The following is a 17693-nucleotide window of genomic DNA, read 5'->3' on the forward strand; positions in this document are numbered from 1 at the left end:
AAATATACCTCATAGAAATAGATTGTTATCCCAAAACATGTTAAAACAACCAAGTTCCAGAGCCACACTGCGTTTCCCCCCCCGGTGTAATTCACATCAGAACTCATTAGTGTGTGTGGGTGTGTTTTTCTACTTAAGCTGTCTTTCTGGTGATGACGGATCCACCTGTATCTCCATTATCTCCAAAAATGTGGAGATTGTGGCCAGTCGAGACTCCAGTATTGACAGTAAAGCTCGAGGTAGCAGCAAGGTAAGACAGTTTTTGTTGTTGATACTATCCATCCAAGTGTTTTGATCTGCTAGACAGCAAAAGGTAAGACGGTTAAAGAAGAAGGTGTATGACAGAGGAAGTCTGTGCTATAATGCAGGTTTCAATGCACTTTTGAAACTTGCTTACCAATCAAGTACGCGCTCCCCTTTTGTCAAATAACGCTCCTGTCATAGGCAACAGCCATGGCTTCCTCTATTAATTTAGCTCCCATTTAACCTTCACTCTAATGATCCAGTACTGAGACTTGAGGCATATTGAAAACATAATATTGTGTTTTGATGCTATATGGGTGCACATGCATAATGTTTTGTTGATGCTTGGATTTGACTGTGTACAGCACTTTGGTCAATCTCAATTGTTTTAAATGTGTTCTATGAATAAAGCTTGACTTGATATTTGTTTGCTATAATTTTGGATTTCTGTTCACTGCAGGTGAAGATTCAGCCTGTTGCCAAGTATGACTGGGAGCACAAGTATTACTATGGAAATCTGATAGCTGTGTCTAACTCCTTTCTGGCATATGCCATCAGAGGTGAGTGAGGCTCCTGGAATGTGTCTCCTTGGTAGAAGGGACATCATAGAACCACAAAAAACTAAGAAAAAGTGAAATTTCATGATAAAACCTTAAAGGAGTATTGCTTGGGAACTAATCCGTTCAGATGAAAAGAATAGAAAGACGTTCACATGCGCCCCCTGTGTCCGGCAGGTGCTAAGCAAAAAATTAAACGGTAAACTAGAAAATGTGCTCCTCGGAGCACAAGTCTCCGCCAGCAGACCCGTGCTATTTTAACCAAAGGAAATCACTTACCCTATCTTTAACCATAGTTTTCTAGAAATGTTCTGATTCTTAGATTAGAACATCTAAGGATTAGAACATGTTAGCTTGGCTAACATGTTCAATCAGCCAAGCTAACATGTCCAATGTTAGCTTGGCTGATGGCACTGATGTCACTTCGAAACATGTAAACAATGTTTCGAAGTGGCACACCTATTTATAGGGCTCTATTTCGTCATGCGTCTCGCTATCCAATCAAAGCACACCCTTTCAACATATTGTCACGTGTCACGTGAAGCTTGACCAATGTCAGCTTGGTGGACACACGGAAGGACGAGAACGAAAACAATAGTCTCCTGGCGGAGACAATAAGAAAATGAAACACTCGAACCCTGATGGGCTCTGTTTAAAGAAAAATAATTTATTGCACCCAAGTGCAATGACATTTCTGGCTACATGCCCTTCATCAGGCTCAACTGGATCGATCAGCTCCAAATGGGTTTAAAATGTTTTATTATTTTTTACTTCGCAACGAATATTATAAATGTGTTCTTTTACATCCCATCTGGCTCCAATAAATATGAAAGTAGTACAAATGTAGTCTCCTAAATGTATTGTTCATCGTTGTCCTCAGGGGCAGAAATATCTATATCCAGTGCTGTAAAAGAACTTTCACATACAGTATGCAATGCATATGTTGTAGAAATATGACAATTCTGGCTTTTTAATGAATTTCTCAAAATGAACATCTGTACCCTTAGGTGCCAACAACCATGCAATGATTCGTGTGCTGAGCCTGGAGTCAGGTGAACGCTCGCTGCTGAAGGGCTTCACCGGCGCAGTCACAGACCTGGCCTTTGCCCACCTTGACTCATCCTTGCTGGGCTGTGTTGATGAAGCTGGCAACCTGGTGGTGTGGCAGATTACCTGCACCAGCAACAAGATATTGTATCCTGTTATGACTATAATAGAAGGCTATTGATGTGTGTGTGCTTAGTGTGTGTTTTGATGCATTGGTTCTCAAAGTGGGGTCCGAGGACCCCCAGGGGTACTTGAGGGGGTTCCAGGGGGTCCCCAGCTAAATGATGGACAGGAACCAAATGGACCCTTATGGGTGTGTAACTCTGCGAGTGTACAAATGGAACCAAATGGACCCTAACGGGTCCATTTGGTTCCATTTGTACACTCTCAGAGTTAAATTAACATTGATTATACAATATGAATTGGGGTCCCAGCGGTATAAATGCCATTAAATGGGGGTCCGTAGCCCTGATGCATGTTAAACTGGGGGTCCTTGAAATTAAAATGGTTGAGAATCACTGCTAGAGAGCCATAAAAAACCTTCTCTTATTGGAGGTCCCTGGCTTATCTTTTCAAATGGGGGTCCGTGGGGTAATAAGTGCCAATTTGGGGGTCCTTGACATGAAAAAGTTTGAGAACCTCTGTTTTGATGGATGACCACAAAGAGTTTATACACGCATGTATGTGTACTCTATAGGTCTGTTAATCATCATGGTTGCACTTTTGTACAAGGTTATATTTCTATCAGTATGATTGTTATTGCAATGACCTGGTAATGCGTCTTATTTAGTGTCAGAAATCCCAGAGACTGGTCTTTGAGACTTTCATCCGCCACCATCCTTAACTTATATCCCCACAGTGACCAGGTTGTGGTCCATATTCGCAGGCCAGAGGACACTCCTCTGAACTCCCACCGCCGCCTTATCTGGTGTCCTTTCATAGTGGAGGACAATGAGGAGAACCAAGATGATGTCAGCCAGACCCTGGCCCTCCTCCACGAAGACAAGGTATCTGATGTTTTTCTGGCCAGCTGGGAACGCCTTTGAGTGGGATACATGTCTTTATCCTCTTCTAGTCTGACCTTGTTCAGTCCTTCTAAAGCTATTGATTTCTGTCTACTTGAAATGCCATTAAGCCTCCATGTAGCGTGTGTTTCATTTTGGACACAGTGTGACAGGTACACTGCTTAACATTTGCCATGTTCCTGCCCCCCTCATTGGCTGCTGTTACATGGACAGTTGTATTCGGAATGAATACACTTCTATTCGGAATGAATGAATGGATGAATTCATTCCGAATAGATTTGCTCATGTAAACACCCCAATTGGAATAGAATATTCCATTCCAGTCTGACCCGAATGCATTTTCATTCGGAATAGGAGGGGTGGTATAGACCGTTTGAATCGGGTTAAATCAATCGGAATTGACCATGTAAACACTTTATTCCAAACGCTCCTGTCTGTTTGGAATACATGCATTCCTTTGCGCATGTCCGTGCTTAGTAGGGCTGTCAGAATTGTCCAAAAATGACCTATCAAATCTCTAATTCGGCCACGGTTGGTGCTGAGAAGCGCTCGCTCCTGCGGGATAAAATTAATGATTCTAATAGCGTCATTTAATAAGCCTGTAATGGTTAAGCCCAGACTTGTCCAGGAGAACGGACGCTCCGAGGATTGCTGGCCTAGGCTACACTTATACATGGATCTTTTTCTAAACAGGTATTTTAGTCCTCAGTTTTTAAAAAGAATCCCTGGCCACATGACAAAGATTTAAAAAAAAAATCCCTATCCACACGTAAACGCAGAAACGCATTGATCATAGACTGTAGTGTTGCGCGCTCTCTCTCTCTCTCTCCATTTATTATTATAATGACCATGTGCGAATGCGCGATGACATCATCGTACGGTACCTACATGAGAAATGTGACAAATACTAGGCTAGCCTACGTTTTACCGTGTCTGGTACCAATACAAAAAAAGAAACTGGTCTGAACTTGTAGATCTGCTACTTTTGCATTAAAACGGCGATGACAAAGGAACACAGGCTTGCACCGCATACAACGCTGCCTGGTGCGTTGCTTCCGGGCCTGCCTACGACCGATAGACCTCCGCCGCGGAGGCACAAGGGGGCTATTGCCTCCTGCCATGCCCACCAGGGGAAGCTCTGCTCCGGGTAGTGGCCCCTGGTCCATGCCCGGGCGTAGGCGGGAACCACTTTGCGCATGTCAAAAGTTATATTCTGAATGAATGCTTTGGTCATGTAAACAAGGAATACTTTTATTCAGGTCCCATGTAAACAGGTGAGTGGTTCAGATTCCTCTATTCAGAATGAGTTAATTCGGAATGAATTAATTCTAAATGAATACATGATGGTCCATGTAACTGTGGCCAGTGTGGTTTTCCATTCCACTTATCTGCCGGTGTACCTCTGACCTGTTCCTCCTCCTCTTCCTCCAGGCAGAGGTGTGGGACCTTGAGGTCTTGCGTGCCAACAACAGCAGTTGGCCTGTTGATGCTTCAGAACTGAAGGAGGGCCTCATCATAGTCAAGGGACACACCCAGGTATGTAGGATGACATGGAAAAAGCGCTTTGTTTCTATCTGGTTAACGACACAAAGGCATATAGTGTGGCACCGACAGAGCCTAGCCATCTAGAACAGGGGTTGGCAGAGCTGGGGTCGCGGGACACTGACGGTGGGGTCGCGTAATTATTTTGGGTCATAAAATAATGAATTATTATTATTATTATTTTTTTTAATTCAACAGAATGGATGACAATGATTACAAATAGTACATTTTACCATTTTAATACATTACAAATGCGCACCGAACGTGCAAGTTTATGTGCATAAATTACCTCCAGCATTTCTATGGCATTTCTTTGGGGTCGTGGGCTGAAAAGTTTGGGAACCCATGATCTAGAGCAGGGTTTTTCTAGCTCTTTATCTCTGTCCCCACAAAAGCAGACAAATCACAGCTCAGCTCACACTGCCACATGCATACAACAAACCACACAGCTCAGCTCTCGCTGCTACATTCAGAACCACAAAGCTGCGGGAAACCTTATCAACATTGTCACACAATGCTCACATTAGCACATCATTGGTGATGCACGCATATCACTGTAGCCCAATGTAAAAGGATGAAGGAAAGTAATTCTCCCACCACAGTAAGAGAAATGTTTTCAATTTAAATGTTTAGATGTAGTCTATATGTAGGGGTATTCAAGTCAGTTAGCCAAATGAATACTCATTTATTTAGGAAACTGTCTGAAAGCATTTTCAGTTGCATAGGTAAGCCATGTCGTTGTTAGTCTATGCGTCATGTTAAAATAACAGTTGTTTGATATGTCATCCTCTAGCGAGTCAGCGAAGGAGCTTTGTCTCCTGATGGGACAGTGCTCGCTACAGCTAGCCATGATGGATACGTCAAGTTCTGGCAAATTTACATAGAAGGAGGACAGGACCAGCCCAGGTAAACAAAAACAAACTGTTCAGCAACGATATGTTTTAGACATTTACACTGCACACCACGCTGCAAATGTAAACTCAACCCAAAAAGAAGTAACCCACAATATCGTTGATTCGTTTCCTATTTCGGTGTTGGTTTTTGAACATCCTGAATTTCTATTTTGAATTCTTCTTCTTTTCAAAACCGCTTCAATAGCAACATCAATTCTATCCACTAACGTTATTGCCACCAGTATTGTTTTGAAGGGTCTTGCTCTGATTAATGTAGTAACTACGGTCAAAGGATGCTGATTGGCCTGGTTGGAATCCCAACCAACAAAACTCAAATAAATCAAATGAAATGGAACATAAATATTTTTATGGGTGACTGGGCGTGACTACTGATTCAGGGATTGAAGCCAGGCATGCACGTTTGACTAATACACTAGTACATTTGTGAGAGTCATAACAGGCAATCTAATATTAGATTAGATTACTAGTGATTCAGGGGCTGGAGCCACAGGCAAGGTAGATTTTGCCTTGCAATATGATCCATATGGTATGCTGTTTCTTTTTTTAAATGTATATATCAGCCTAAAATGATGTGCTGCACTCAAGGAAACCGTGTGTGTGTGTGTGTGTGTGTGTGTGTGTGTGTGTGTTGAATAAATGGTTCTACTGTTAGAGAATCCTTCACCAGTACAACTCTATTGTAAAGCTTGCAATTGTCTGCATAATATCCATTGGCTCTGTTTGTATCTGTTTAAAGCAAAACATATTCTCAAATAGACAATGTTACGGAGAAAAGAAGCTAATGAGCTCAGCTAACCTGGCTTTAAGGTGGACTGATTTAAGGTGGTCCAGCAATTCTGATTTAGTGACGATCTTAGCTACTGCTAAATAGATAACATATGTTAGCTGCTGAGGCTCTCCTAAGTAAAACAAATTAAATAAAATTGAGGAAATTATCTGGCATTTCTACTTTTTTGCTGTATCAAAAATGTGCTGAACCGCGATAGCTCTATATTGAACCGAACCGTGAGTTTTGTGAACCATCAAACCCCTCTGTATTCAGTAATGACATGGGCCAAGTTATTGTGGAAAACCGGCAGAAAAAGACTTGCTCGCTGCATAGAAATTAAGGAAAACTCCTTAGACAGACTTAAGAAAATATAATTTCTTAATTTTAGATGCTCATTCTGTGCTCATAGTGAGGGGTGAATTTATTGTGGAACATCTTCCAATAGCATAAGACATGCAACATACTAAATTTCTGGTATGAATTTGCTATAACATGACTCTAAAGACCGTACCACTTTCATCCCTGTAAAAGACAGTATTCTTGTGTGGTTGTCCAGTTTCAATAGGCTCTGTTAGCAACACCTGTGCCGATTGCACTGCTGTGCCCTCAAACTAGAGGCCCAGATCTAATTCTCCTGTAAGGTTACTTGTTTACATCTCCATCCTCTTAATTTCCTCCAGGTGTCTCCATGAGTGGACGCCTCATGGAGGACGTCCTCTATCCTGCTTACTGTTCTGTGACAATCATAAGAAGCAGGACCCTGAGTGAGTACACACAACTATTCGCTAAGCAAACATGTGACTTATGTACCGTAATTTCCGAACTATAAGGCGCACCTGAATATAAGCCGCACCAGCCAAATTTAGGAAAAAACAAATGTGTGCATATACAAGCCACACTGTACTATAAGCCGCAGGTGTGAAATCCATAGATTTAGAAGGTCCCCTAATGGGGAAAAAAAGTAGCTGCTTATAGTCCGGAAATTACGGTAGTCCCTTGAAACTAAAGTCTGATTTCTCTCTCTCTCTCTCTCTCTCTCTCTCTCTCTCTCTCTCTCTCTCTCTCTCTCTCTCTCTCTCTCTCTCTCTCTCTCTCTCTCTCTCTCTCTCTCTCTCTCTCTCTCTCTCTCTCTCTCTCTCTCTCTCTCTCTCTCTCTCTCTCTCTCTCTCTCTCTCTCTCTCTCTCTCTCTCTCTCTCTCTCTCTCTCTCTCTCTCTCTCTCTCTCTCTCTCTCTCTCTCTCTCTCTCTCTCTCTCTCTCTCTCTCTCTCTCTCTCTCTCTCTCTCTCTCTCTCTCTCTCTCTCTCTCTCTCTCTCTCTTTCTGTAGTGTTCCATTCTGGCGGTTCTTAATAACTGGAGCGGATCAGAACCAGGAGCTAAAGATGTGGTGCACAGTTTCATGGACTTGCTTACAAACTATTAGGTTAGTGCATCATGCTGTCACATTCTCTTCTCCATAACTTCTGTGTCTTTGTTGTCACAATGAAGGGACCATAATTATCAATTGACCTTTTGCTAAATCCCACCCCAACAGCGAGTGTCCAATGCTAGCTTAGCAACCATTGCTAACCTGGCATATAGTTTGGCACTCTTCCGTCACATGTCATACCTGTCAATGTTAACCCGCACACAACCTGCAACATTGATAGCAAGCATAGGGATAATGTGATGGTGCCTATGAATTAGCAACAGATTCCACATACCCAGAAAACGGTACAAGGGTGCATTTTTCACCACTTTGCCGAGGCTGAAATCTGTCCTTAAACTGCAGGTGCAAACCATATAAAACAAACAAATGTACAAATCCGCAGTGATCTGATGCTGATGTGTTGACGCCAATGGTTACTTTGGCATGGTGTATCCTGAATCACTATTAGATTTATAAGCATGCTTAGAAACACATGTGTAGGTAATGCTGCGTTCACACCGGCGTGAAGCTGAACAATGAATTAGTTTCTATTTTCAATGTTATCTCTATGCAAATTGGCGTTTAAAAAATGTCCATGAGCGTTTGTCATTGCGAAAGGTATAGGACTGCAACTCATAGAATGTGCACTCGCTATATCTTGATCTATATGATCTCTCTGAAAAGGCAGATGGTGTTTGGATCACCGTTTTATCGTCATATCGCCCACCCCTAGTGAGAAGCAAACTTGCCACACCTTGGTCTGGCAGAGTGGAGTGGGTGGGGCCTAGCGAAGGGTGAATTGGCGTTGTGTGAATGATGAACATTGCTCTGCAAAGTACACTTCCAATTTGGTTCTAAGAATAAGGTTATACAATTTCTTACAGTGATGTTGCTAGGTTTTCAATGTAATGGGTCCTGGGACCCACAGGTGGTCATTCAAATGGGTCCCAGAAACATTTTATGGGTCCCCAATTACACGCCCCCCCCTCCTATCTTTTTCTTTGATCTCTAATCTCCATATCTTCTATGTGTGTGTGACTGTGTACATTATATCCTAATGCAGTGTATCTCAACCTTTTCAGGCAGCGACCCCCCCAAAATAATCATATTTGAACTGGGGACCCCCCGAGGAAGCACTTGGAATTAGGAGTTGAGGCATTTAATTTAGTTTGACTCAGTTCCACAGATACATATTGTGAAAATAGCAGATCTACAAGGTCGTATTTTTTTTTTTTGTAAATCCGATCTACAAGCTCACAACGCCTTGCTTGTAGATCGCCTCTTTCTTATATTATTTCACAATTTTGCCCGTATTTATAGTATAGTTTGTTGATTAGTTTTGATGCAGTCATAGTCTTTTTTCTTTTCTTTCTTGAGGTATTAAACATATCTTAAAAGTCCTTAAATTGTGACTTCACTGTGTCATCTGGGGACCCCCCCAAAATCATGTGGGGACCCGCCTAGGGGTCCTGACCCACAGGTTGAGAACCACTGTCATGATGTACATTCTATTATGCAACTTGTTGTAGTCATAAACTCAGAATACAGGGTACAAACTACGATATAAAGTTCATAATAATACTATGAAAAAGATAGTGTACACTTCATAGGAGCAGAGATGGATAGGAACTAAAGAACAACAACACTTTGTGGAAGGGGGAAGAGAATGTAAACGGAACAGAGATATTTGTTTAAGAAAAGTAGATGTTTGCGGCGGTATTTATTGCTCTGGTGTTTTCTTCTTAAAAAGTGGGATTCCCTTCAAATGATTTATGCTTGTGTCGCACCGAAAATAACGATCTGAAAACAACGTGTCGCGCGTCGGTGTTTCGGCTCGCGGCCCGGTTTGGTGCGCGGTCGTGGCCCGGTTTGGGCTGCGGATCGCGGCCGGGTTTGGTGCGCGCGTCGCGACTCGGTTTGGTGCGCGGGTCGCGGCTCGGTTTGATCCGTGGTTCGGTTTGGTGCGCGGCTCGCTTTGGAGCAGGGCTGCGTGGCTTGCAGCTCGCTTTAGTTGTATGCGTCCCGTGGACGCAGTGATGGTTGGTTTTATGCGTCCTTTATTAAAAATGTGCGTCAGAGACGCAGGACGCAGGGCTAGCAGCATCTCTGGTCTTAGTATAATTTTTTACCGTAGACGTTATTTAATTTGGTGACGGTGATAACTATCGATTGTCAGGGAGTGGGGTAGAAATAAGGCAGCACCATGGCAGGGGGAAATTTTTATGAATGGATGAATCTACTAATGTTTGATAAAAAGTTAATGAAAGGTGTGTCAAAGACATTTAATTGTATTCATGAATTTCATGTGGAATAAACTGTTAAAAAAGCTGAGTTTCAAAGTTGATTTGCTTTGAAGTTGACCACTGATTGACGGTTCCCGGTAGCAAACGCACTACATTCCACCACAGTGTGCAGGGCCTAGGCTCACGTCGATATATTCTCACGTAATTTACGACAACTCGCAGCAATATTAATGACCACAGAACTATCCAGACCTCTGAAGGAAGCAATCCTTCGTTCGAGATTCGACTCTTCAGAACTCCTCATTCAACTCAGACTGAACCTTTAATTTTTTTGTTCAACGAGATCAAGTATCATCAGTAAGGTTCCTCTCCTTATGTGCATCTGTTTCTAGGTTCTCTCCAGATCCATTCAACTCGGTTCAGCCCAGTCTGAAGGCCAGTCTGGACCTGTCTGCTGAGTGCCTCATCCTCACAGACGTACAGAGGAAGGTCAGCAGCACAACTCTGTTTCTATTCTGACCTGTACAATGCTACACTGAAATCTTATCTATATCCTGCCATTATGAATGTAGGCTTTTACTAACATTTCACACCTGCTGTCATAAATGAATAAATCATTCTCACTCGGTTACTCCCTGGCTTCAAATACCATGTTGATATGCATGATGAAAATGAATGACAATAGTTTGCTATGGGTTTGCATTAAAATGTATCGCAAATATTAAGAAAATCAGCAAAAGAAAATGTTTTTTTCAAAAAGTTAATTTGTTTTTATTTTGTTTGGGCTTTTTCTGCCTTTCGTGTGTGTGTGTGTGTGTGTGTGTGTGTGTGTGTGTGTGTGTGTGTGTGTGGAGAGACAGAAACGGGGAGAAAGTTTGGAAGTGACATGCAGCAAAGTCAACCGGGCTCTGGAATCAAACTTGTGACTTGCTATCAGGCATCAGAGCCTATGTGGCATGCGCCTTAACCACTTGGCTATCGCCGCCCCATTCATCCTGCCTCCTTTATCCCAGGTTCTTTACGTGATGGAACTCCACCAGGACCAGGAGAAAGGCCAGGCCAGTTTCACAGCGGTGTCGGAGTTCTTGCTGACCCATCCCGTGCTCAGCTTCGGGGTCCAGGAGGTGACACACAGCAGACTGCGACACACGGAGGTCCTGCCTGCAGAGGAGGAGAGCGAGAGCATGACCACAGGTACACAAACTGGAAACGATTTAACTCAGTCCTGCAGTCTAATTGATGTTCACACACAGTACACCTAATCTCATCAGACCTAACCCCAATCTGAGCAGCGATCCATTTTTAACGTTACACTGGTACTGAGCACATAAGCCACAATACAACTGTAAATCATGTGCTCCTACTTATCTCGAAAAGATTTTATATTAAATTTGTACCGTATGTATCATACATTTCTTTATTTTTCATCCTATGTTTTTTTTCATGTCATCAGGTGGTGACATGCTTTAGATGCCTCATCTTTCAAAATCATAGCTTTACCACCTGTCATTATTACTCCGTTGGTGATGTGATCTATTTAGAGAACATCGAACACAGTTTACCCTGTTTTTCTTGTGTGTACCTCTAGAGGGCAACCAGGGGCCTATGGAGTCCAAGTCTGGGATCCAGATTAAACTCTACTGTGTCCACACCAAGTGAGTTTTCCTACAATATTTGATGATTAGCCAGTGCTGAAATTACTTTGACAGCTTTTGAACGAGAAAAAACAACACATTAATGAAACCATTTACTAAATATGATTATGTTGAGAAAATCATTCTCTCCTCTCATAACAATATTCCTGATGATCATTGCAGAAATGTCTTGTCCCCCTATGCTACTGTATTTTCAGATCTCTGCAGGACGTCCAGATTTGGTTTCAGCCCAACATGGGTTCCAATTCTGCCCTTTTCCTGCCTCATTCTGACTCCCAGGATGGCTTTGGTAAATGATCCTCCTATTACTATGCACTGACGACACCCACCCTCCACCCCCACACGATCAGAATGATGCATGTTAAACAAACCAACACCACACTGAATTCTGGATCTGATCAATAATCCACAGTTTAACATGACTAGACCCTGACATCTAGAGTCCGGGCCACTATCTGACCAATAAGCCCATACATGGAGATCTCTGCATCTGTCATTCCTTTTCCATTGTATGCCCATATATATGGAGATCCCTGATGTCATCAGTATATGCCCATAATGTGCATGTGACTAGGTTATGTCTGAGTCATTGTGACGGGCTGCTGGCCGGCCTCTATATATGGTTATTTCTGAGTCATAGTGACAGGGTTATGTCTGAGTCATTGTGACGGGCTGCTGGCCGGCATGTGTATATATGGTTATTTCTGAGTCATAGTGACAGGGTTATGTCTGAGTCATATGTCCGCCGGCCGGCCCTCCCATTAGCTAATTTTAATATAAAGGATATAGGAGAGATTCAGGATTATTTAAGTGTTTTATCCCATTATACAAAGAGGATCAAATTCTTGGGTTTAGCTTTTGACTCAAAATGGTCTGGCCTGCATGAAGTAATATTTTGTCCAGTATGGCCTGTGAACTAAAATAATTGTGTGTAATTCAGTGTTTTTAGCTCATACATTTCCTCCCAAATATTTTAGTACTCCTTAGTTATTTGGGTTTTTAATCAAACATAGCTTAACCGTCATGTGATATGCTTCTTCAATAAGCTTTAACAACAATTATTATAGAAAATTGCAGATTAACATTTCATATCCAGGAATTCACATTATAGACGCTACCACTGACTATCCCTCTAACATACCTCTAAACCTAGCCTTTTAATATACATATTTTGTTTTAAATTAGAGAAATGTTTAAGCTATTAGCCTACAGCTGTTTTGGGTAGAATGATGGGTGTAAACTCCTTATATAAGTGATATGCTAGAAGTGTTATTGAATGAGAGATAAATATTTCTGTGACTAATTTTGATATAGGGCCAGATTCAGCGCTATAATAATCCCTGTTTATACCTCAAAATTCTGCCAGGTCAAAGAATCTTGACTACTGCTACAAAGTATATAATCACACTCATTAGCCATATACTATGGGCTTCCCTGCAGTTCTGCAAGCGAGGCTAGGGTCTAAGGGCATTTCTCAAGTACACTTCAATCAGTAGCTGTAGAGAGACAGGACATTGCTCCTCCTTCACCTAGATTTATCCAGCAGGTTCTGAATCAGCACTCTACCAATCACCAGCCAGTCATCCTCTCTAATCCTTGCGCTACCACTGTCTGTCTGCAGCAGGGTTCTCAGATCACCTGACAGACCAGAGCTCTGACAAGGAGTCCGCCAACGGCTCCGAGAATGATCTTATGAAGATTCCACCACTTCCCGCTCCTGCTGACTTCCTGTCTGCCTCGGGTGCAGCCAGCGCAGCAATGCCCAAGCTGATGACCCCGGATGCCTTCATGACGCCGAGCGCTTCGGTATGAACCCACACCGTAACTGGTTTAGCTCTCATTTTGTTTTCTCTCGTGCAGTGGTTATCGTTACTGCTATAATTTCCCAAATAAATTAAGCATGTTCATGTGTTTGTAGTTGAAAAGTGAACATCAAGCCATCGGCTATTTTTAGCACCATACTAGTTGCAGACTTTCGATGCGGTGTGGAGAGAGGTGCATTCAGCACCTTTTTCCACACCCTTCAACCGACTTCATTCGACTTACAGTCTGTGTAGTACAGTAGTCTGGACAACAAAGTTTGGCGTGTTGCGGCCTTTAGACATCAAAAGGCGGGAGGGATAATGAGTGGCATCAGCATAAAAGCAGCTTACTGAGAATATCTTTGGAATCTCTCAAGCTGCAGTTCTTAGATTCTCTTTGATTTCATGGTAAGAACAAGAGCTCCCTTCTTTTGACTCCTTGCACTGTGAAAGAATCATCAGGAAAACTGATAGGCTCATTCAGGGGTGAATACCATCCAGGCCGTGTTTTAAAAAAAAACTCCTGTTTCGGGTATTATGTCTTGTCCAAATGTTTATTTATATGTATGCCTCCATGTACAAATGAGGGTAAAGCAATCGATCTTTGACAATAAAGCAACCAACCAACTATAGAAACAAAGAAGCAGTGATTGGTTGCTGGTTGTGTCCATCCAGGTACCTGCCTCTCCTGGAAGCAGTGCCAGCAGTCTGACTATTGTTACAGCCATCAGCAGCAACTCAGACTCAACCAACAGGTTAGCCTCTCTTTACAAACATGCATAGTTAAACTAAGAATGGTGATGTTGACTATTGTCCTTTCAGCAATTCAGTAGTAGATGGTCACCTATCCACACGCTTTCCCATGTACTGTACATGAGCACTGCAATATGGAAATTGATATCAGTTGTGAGGCAATTAAAAGCATCTCAGCTGAAAATGCACAGGGTTTTAATAAAATGCACAGGGTTTTAATAAGTTGGTGATCAGGGCATTAGACTAGTGGACAACCTTTATTCCCTCAGTGTTCATAACAAACTGTTGCAGGATCAGGATGCTAGTAATAACAGTGTGTACATTGTAACATTGAATGGTCAGAATTTACTGACTGTGAGATGTTGTATTTTGCCTGTTGATGTTTTCCTGATTGTAATGATTTGTACAGGGTATCTGACTATGTATGTATTGCCTTAGGACAACAAAGAACAAAAAACAAAGAAAGCCTTTTATATATGTCCTGTGTTTGCAGAGTTGTAGATGATGTGAGCCACAGCCCTAACAGAGCAGAGAACATTAACAGCAGCAGTAGCCTAACTCTCTCTGCCTCCACCAGCAGCCCCAGAGCCTCATCTATACTACTACCTGGACTGGAGAACCTGCCAGTAGGAACACACACACACACACACACACACACACACACACAGACACACAGACACACAGACACACACACACACACACACACACACACACACACACACACACATAACTAACAAGCCTGATTTGTACTTGGTTGCTTATACAAATATAGCTGATCTACAAGCTCACAACAGTGGCGCACACAAGTATACATTAAGCAACACACAATCTCTCTCTCTCGCGCCAAATTACAATACTCTCTCTAGCCAAATTACAATACTCTCTCTCTAGGCAAATTACAATACTCTCTCTAGCCAAATTGCAATACTCTCTCCAGCCAAATTTAGAATACTCTCTCTCTCTAGCCAAATTACAATACTCTAACTTCCACACTCGCTCACTCCACTCGCGCCTTAATCCCGCGTCCGAGCAAGGAGGTGAGGATTAGATGCGATTCTGGAGGAATCAGGCAGGTTGGACTGATGGCCACATTCCAATACTCACATTTCTGCCTGCTTGCCTCCTCCCTGCTCCACATGTCATCTTGTATTGGACACTGTATTTCTCTCTAATATGCTTCGGAATGGAGCTGTTTGACATGCATTCTCCCACACTCATGCACAACAATCAGCATATTTGTGTAAATAAAATGCCATTAATGTGTTGCTTTAGTTGTTTTGATCACTGTTATTCAGATTTATAAATATAATTTCACTTCAGTAGCTCTTCCAGTTTAATCGAGTGGGACACTTTCACTGTCTGAACGTTGATACACACACTCACTGTTTTATGTTTACAGTACAATATTAGGATATGAGCAGATCAAACCTCTTTGGCTTTAAATCATCTCTTTGAAGTCTGCGACATGGCACGACTTTTAGACACCATCTCCCAGACAGTGTATTTTCCATCCCATAGCTAGAGGAGGCGGTCCAAACAGATAGACACTTCATGTACATGCGCGTTTTCTCGTTCCAAGCGGCTTGGGGAACTCACTCTGGAGGAGTGATTGCAGAGTGAGCAGATTTGGGTATTGGAATTTGGCTTCTCTCTCTGTAGGGATGTAACTATTAGGGAAGCAACCTGGTGTATAAATAAATCTATGTGTAATAATTGTGAAACTTATTATTTCTCACACTATACTCTTACCATCAAAATCTATAATTGTTATATGCCTAGTACCAGGTTCTTATCCCCCTCTAACCTTTCTTATCTTTCCTCTTCTTCTTGCATCTCCTCTCACCCCCCCAGGCTTTGGCCTCTCCCAGTGGTCCTCTCTCTCTTGACGGTTCTCAAGTGCTGGACCCCCCCCTCTTACCAACCCAGGCTTCCCCAACTAGGGTGCGATCTCCCGATGTCATCTCCTCAGCCTCAACAGCCATGTCCCAGGACATGCCAGAGATTGCATCCCAGACATTGCAACTCCAGCGAGGGCTGGTCTCAAACCCAGAGCCCATGCTTCTGCCGGCACTCCAAACAGACAGCATGGCCTCCGCTGCCTCCGCTCTGCACCTCCTGTCTTCGCCACGTGTGAATAACAGCAGGTAATATGAACAACATGGTGGATTTTTAAACCGATACAAGGCTTACGTGTGAAATATAAACTCTGAAATAGAGTAATTTGTCCCAATCCTAAAATGGAGTTTCTTGTTTGATTTTAAAAAAAGGAAAAAAGATTGATGATGATAAGATACAGTATTTACAGGGAATATATTACAATGACTTAAGTGTGAATAATAGTCTATATGATTATCTAGTATAATGTACCATATTATGATGCATTACAGTGCTGTACTATTACCACTCGGTCCTGAGTTAAACGAACAGTCAGCATTATGCAGTATGAGCAAGTATGCTGCACAATGTAACACGTGATGTAAACATTGTCATTCTCACAGCTTGCTGTCCCTGGAGCTTGGCGGGGGAGTTGTATCTGTGGGTGGAATAGGAGAGCCTGAACCTAGACTCAGCCACACTCCTTCTCTGCTGGAGAACGCCCTGTCGCAGGACAGCACTGTGGCAGGGGGCGGAGCCTCTGATGGTGGCGTGAGCCTCACTGCTTGGCCAGCAGCACCTGACATCACTAGAGAAACCAGGAACAGCCTAAGAGACAATGGATTAGGAGATTGGTGAGGCGACACACACACACACACACACACACACACACACACACACACACACACACTTCACTAGCATCATTTCATCTACACAGTAAAATCCTCTGTTATTATAACTTAAGCACAGGTCTCTGCATTTTTTTGATTGACTGACCTATGGTTCAAGAGTTAGAGGCCAAAACATGCAGCGTCCTGTTATAGCGCCACCATAAAGCCGATGGGTGAAATGTGGCTCAGTTGGCTAATGGGAGGCCGGCCTGCGGACCATAGACATGTCACTCTGACTCAGACATAACCATAAACAAACCTGATAGATAGGTAGGTGTGAGGGCCATGCATGGTGGCCAAAACCTCTAGTTATTTAAATATGCTTACTTTTTGGTGGATTACTTAATATATAATTATTTATATCTCATCTGTTTTGGTGTAGTTCCCGAGAGGAGCTGAAGGACAGACACATGAGCTCACCCTACCACAGACGCTCTTATCAACTCACACAGAATGACAGTCAGGATGCCAGTGCAGAGCAGAGGTAACATCCAAATATTTAATGTTCTATATCTGGAATCTCTTACTTTAAGTTGGCATCTGGTGTCATTTACTAATCTTTAACACTAGGGTGCAGTGTAAACAAAACAAAAAAAAGGCCATTGCATGATCTTGGCTAGTGTAATGATGCCAGGACTGTCAAAAACCAAGCCATCTGAATCAATTGCAACTCATTAGGTCCCTGTTGATTCGTACACCATGACATCACACACAGTCTTTACAACCTGTACTCTCTGTGTGTGCGTGTGCCTGTGTGTGTGTGTGTGATCCAGTGACCATGATGACGAGGTAGCCAGCCTTGCGTCGTCCTCAGGGAACTGCGGTGCACGTGCGTCTCACAGACTCCCTGTTAAGGACTGGAAGACCTCACCGCGAGGCTCGCCGAAACTGAAGAGGAAGAGCAAGAAAGAGGATGGGTGTGTTCAATTTCCTATTGAAGGCTTTTTCTCTTTTGTTACATATATTTCCTT

At 42.7% G+C, this 17693-nt stretch overlaps 1 protein-coding gene across 4 annotated transcripts in view; it reads left to right on the forward strand.

The window, feature by feature from the left end:
* The window catches only part of edc4 (enhancer of mRNA decapping 4), a 38336-nt gene that overhangs the window by 3025 nt on the left and 17618 nt on the right, over positions 1-17693 (forward strand). Inside the window, exons 3-21 of one of the 4 annotated variants that reach the window (XM_084059943.1) lie at positions 139-250; positions 704-803; positions 1808-1994; positions 2707-2854; positions 4304-4408; positions 5208-5320; positions 6778-6861; positions 7424-7519; positions 10140-10236; positions 10761-10941; positions 11336-11402; positions 11600-11691; positions 13024-13208; positions 13880-13959; positions 14451-14583; positions 15809-16101; positions 16456-16686; positions 17105-17206; positions 17496-17639. In XM_084059943.1, coding sequence (XP_083916069.1) covers positions 139-250; positions 704-803; positions 1808-1994; positions 2707-2854; positions 4304-4408; positions 5208-5320; positions 6778-6861; positions 7424-7519; positions 10140-10236; positions 10761-10941; positions 11336-11402; positions 11600-11691; positions 13024-13208; positions 13880-13959; positions 14451-14583; positions 15809-16101; positions 16456-16686; positions 17105-17206; positions 17496-17639 — 2550 coding nt within the window. The remainder of the gene's footprint in view (positions 1-138; positions 251-703; positions 804-1807; positions 1995-2706; positions 2855-4303; positions 4409-5207; positions 5321-6777; positions 6862-7423; positions 7520-10139; positions 10237-10760; positions 10942-11335; positions 11403-11599; positions 11692-13023; positions 13209-13879; positions 13960-14450; positions 14584-15808; positions 16102-16455; positions 16687-17104; positions 17207-17495; positions 17640-17693) is intronic. The other 3 variants (XM_084059944.1, XM_084059945.1, XM_084059946.1) reach the window with 3 other exon arrangements.

Source organism: Gymnoscopelus microlampas (genome assembly GCF_963454915.1).
Source record: "Gymnoscopelus microlampas genome assembly, chromosome: 6".
NCBI lineage: Eukaryota > Metazoa > Chordata > Actinopteri > Myctophiformes > Myctophidae > Gymnoscopelus > Gymnoscopelus microlampas.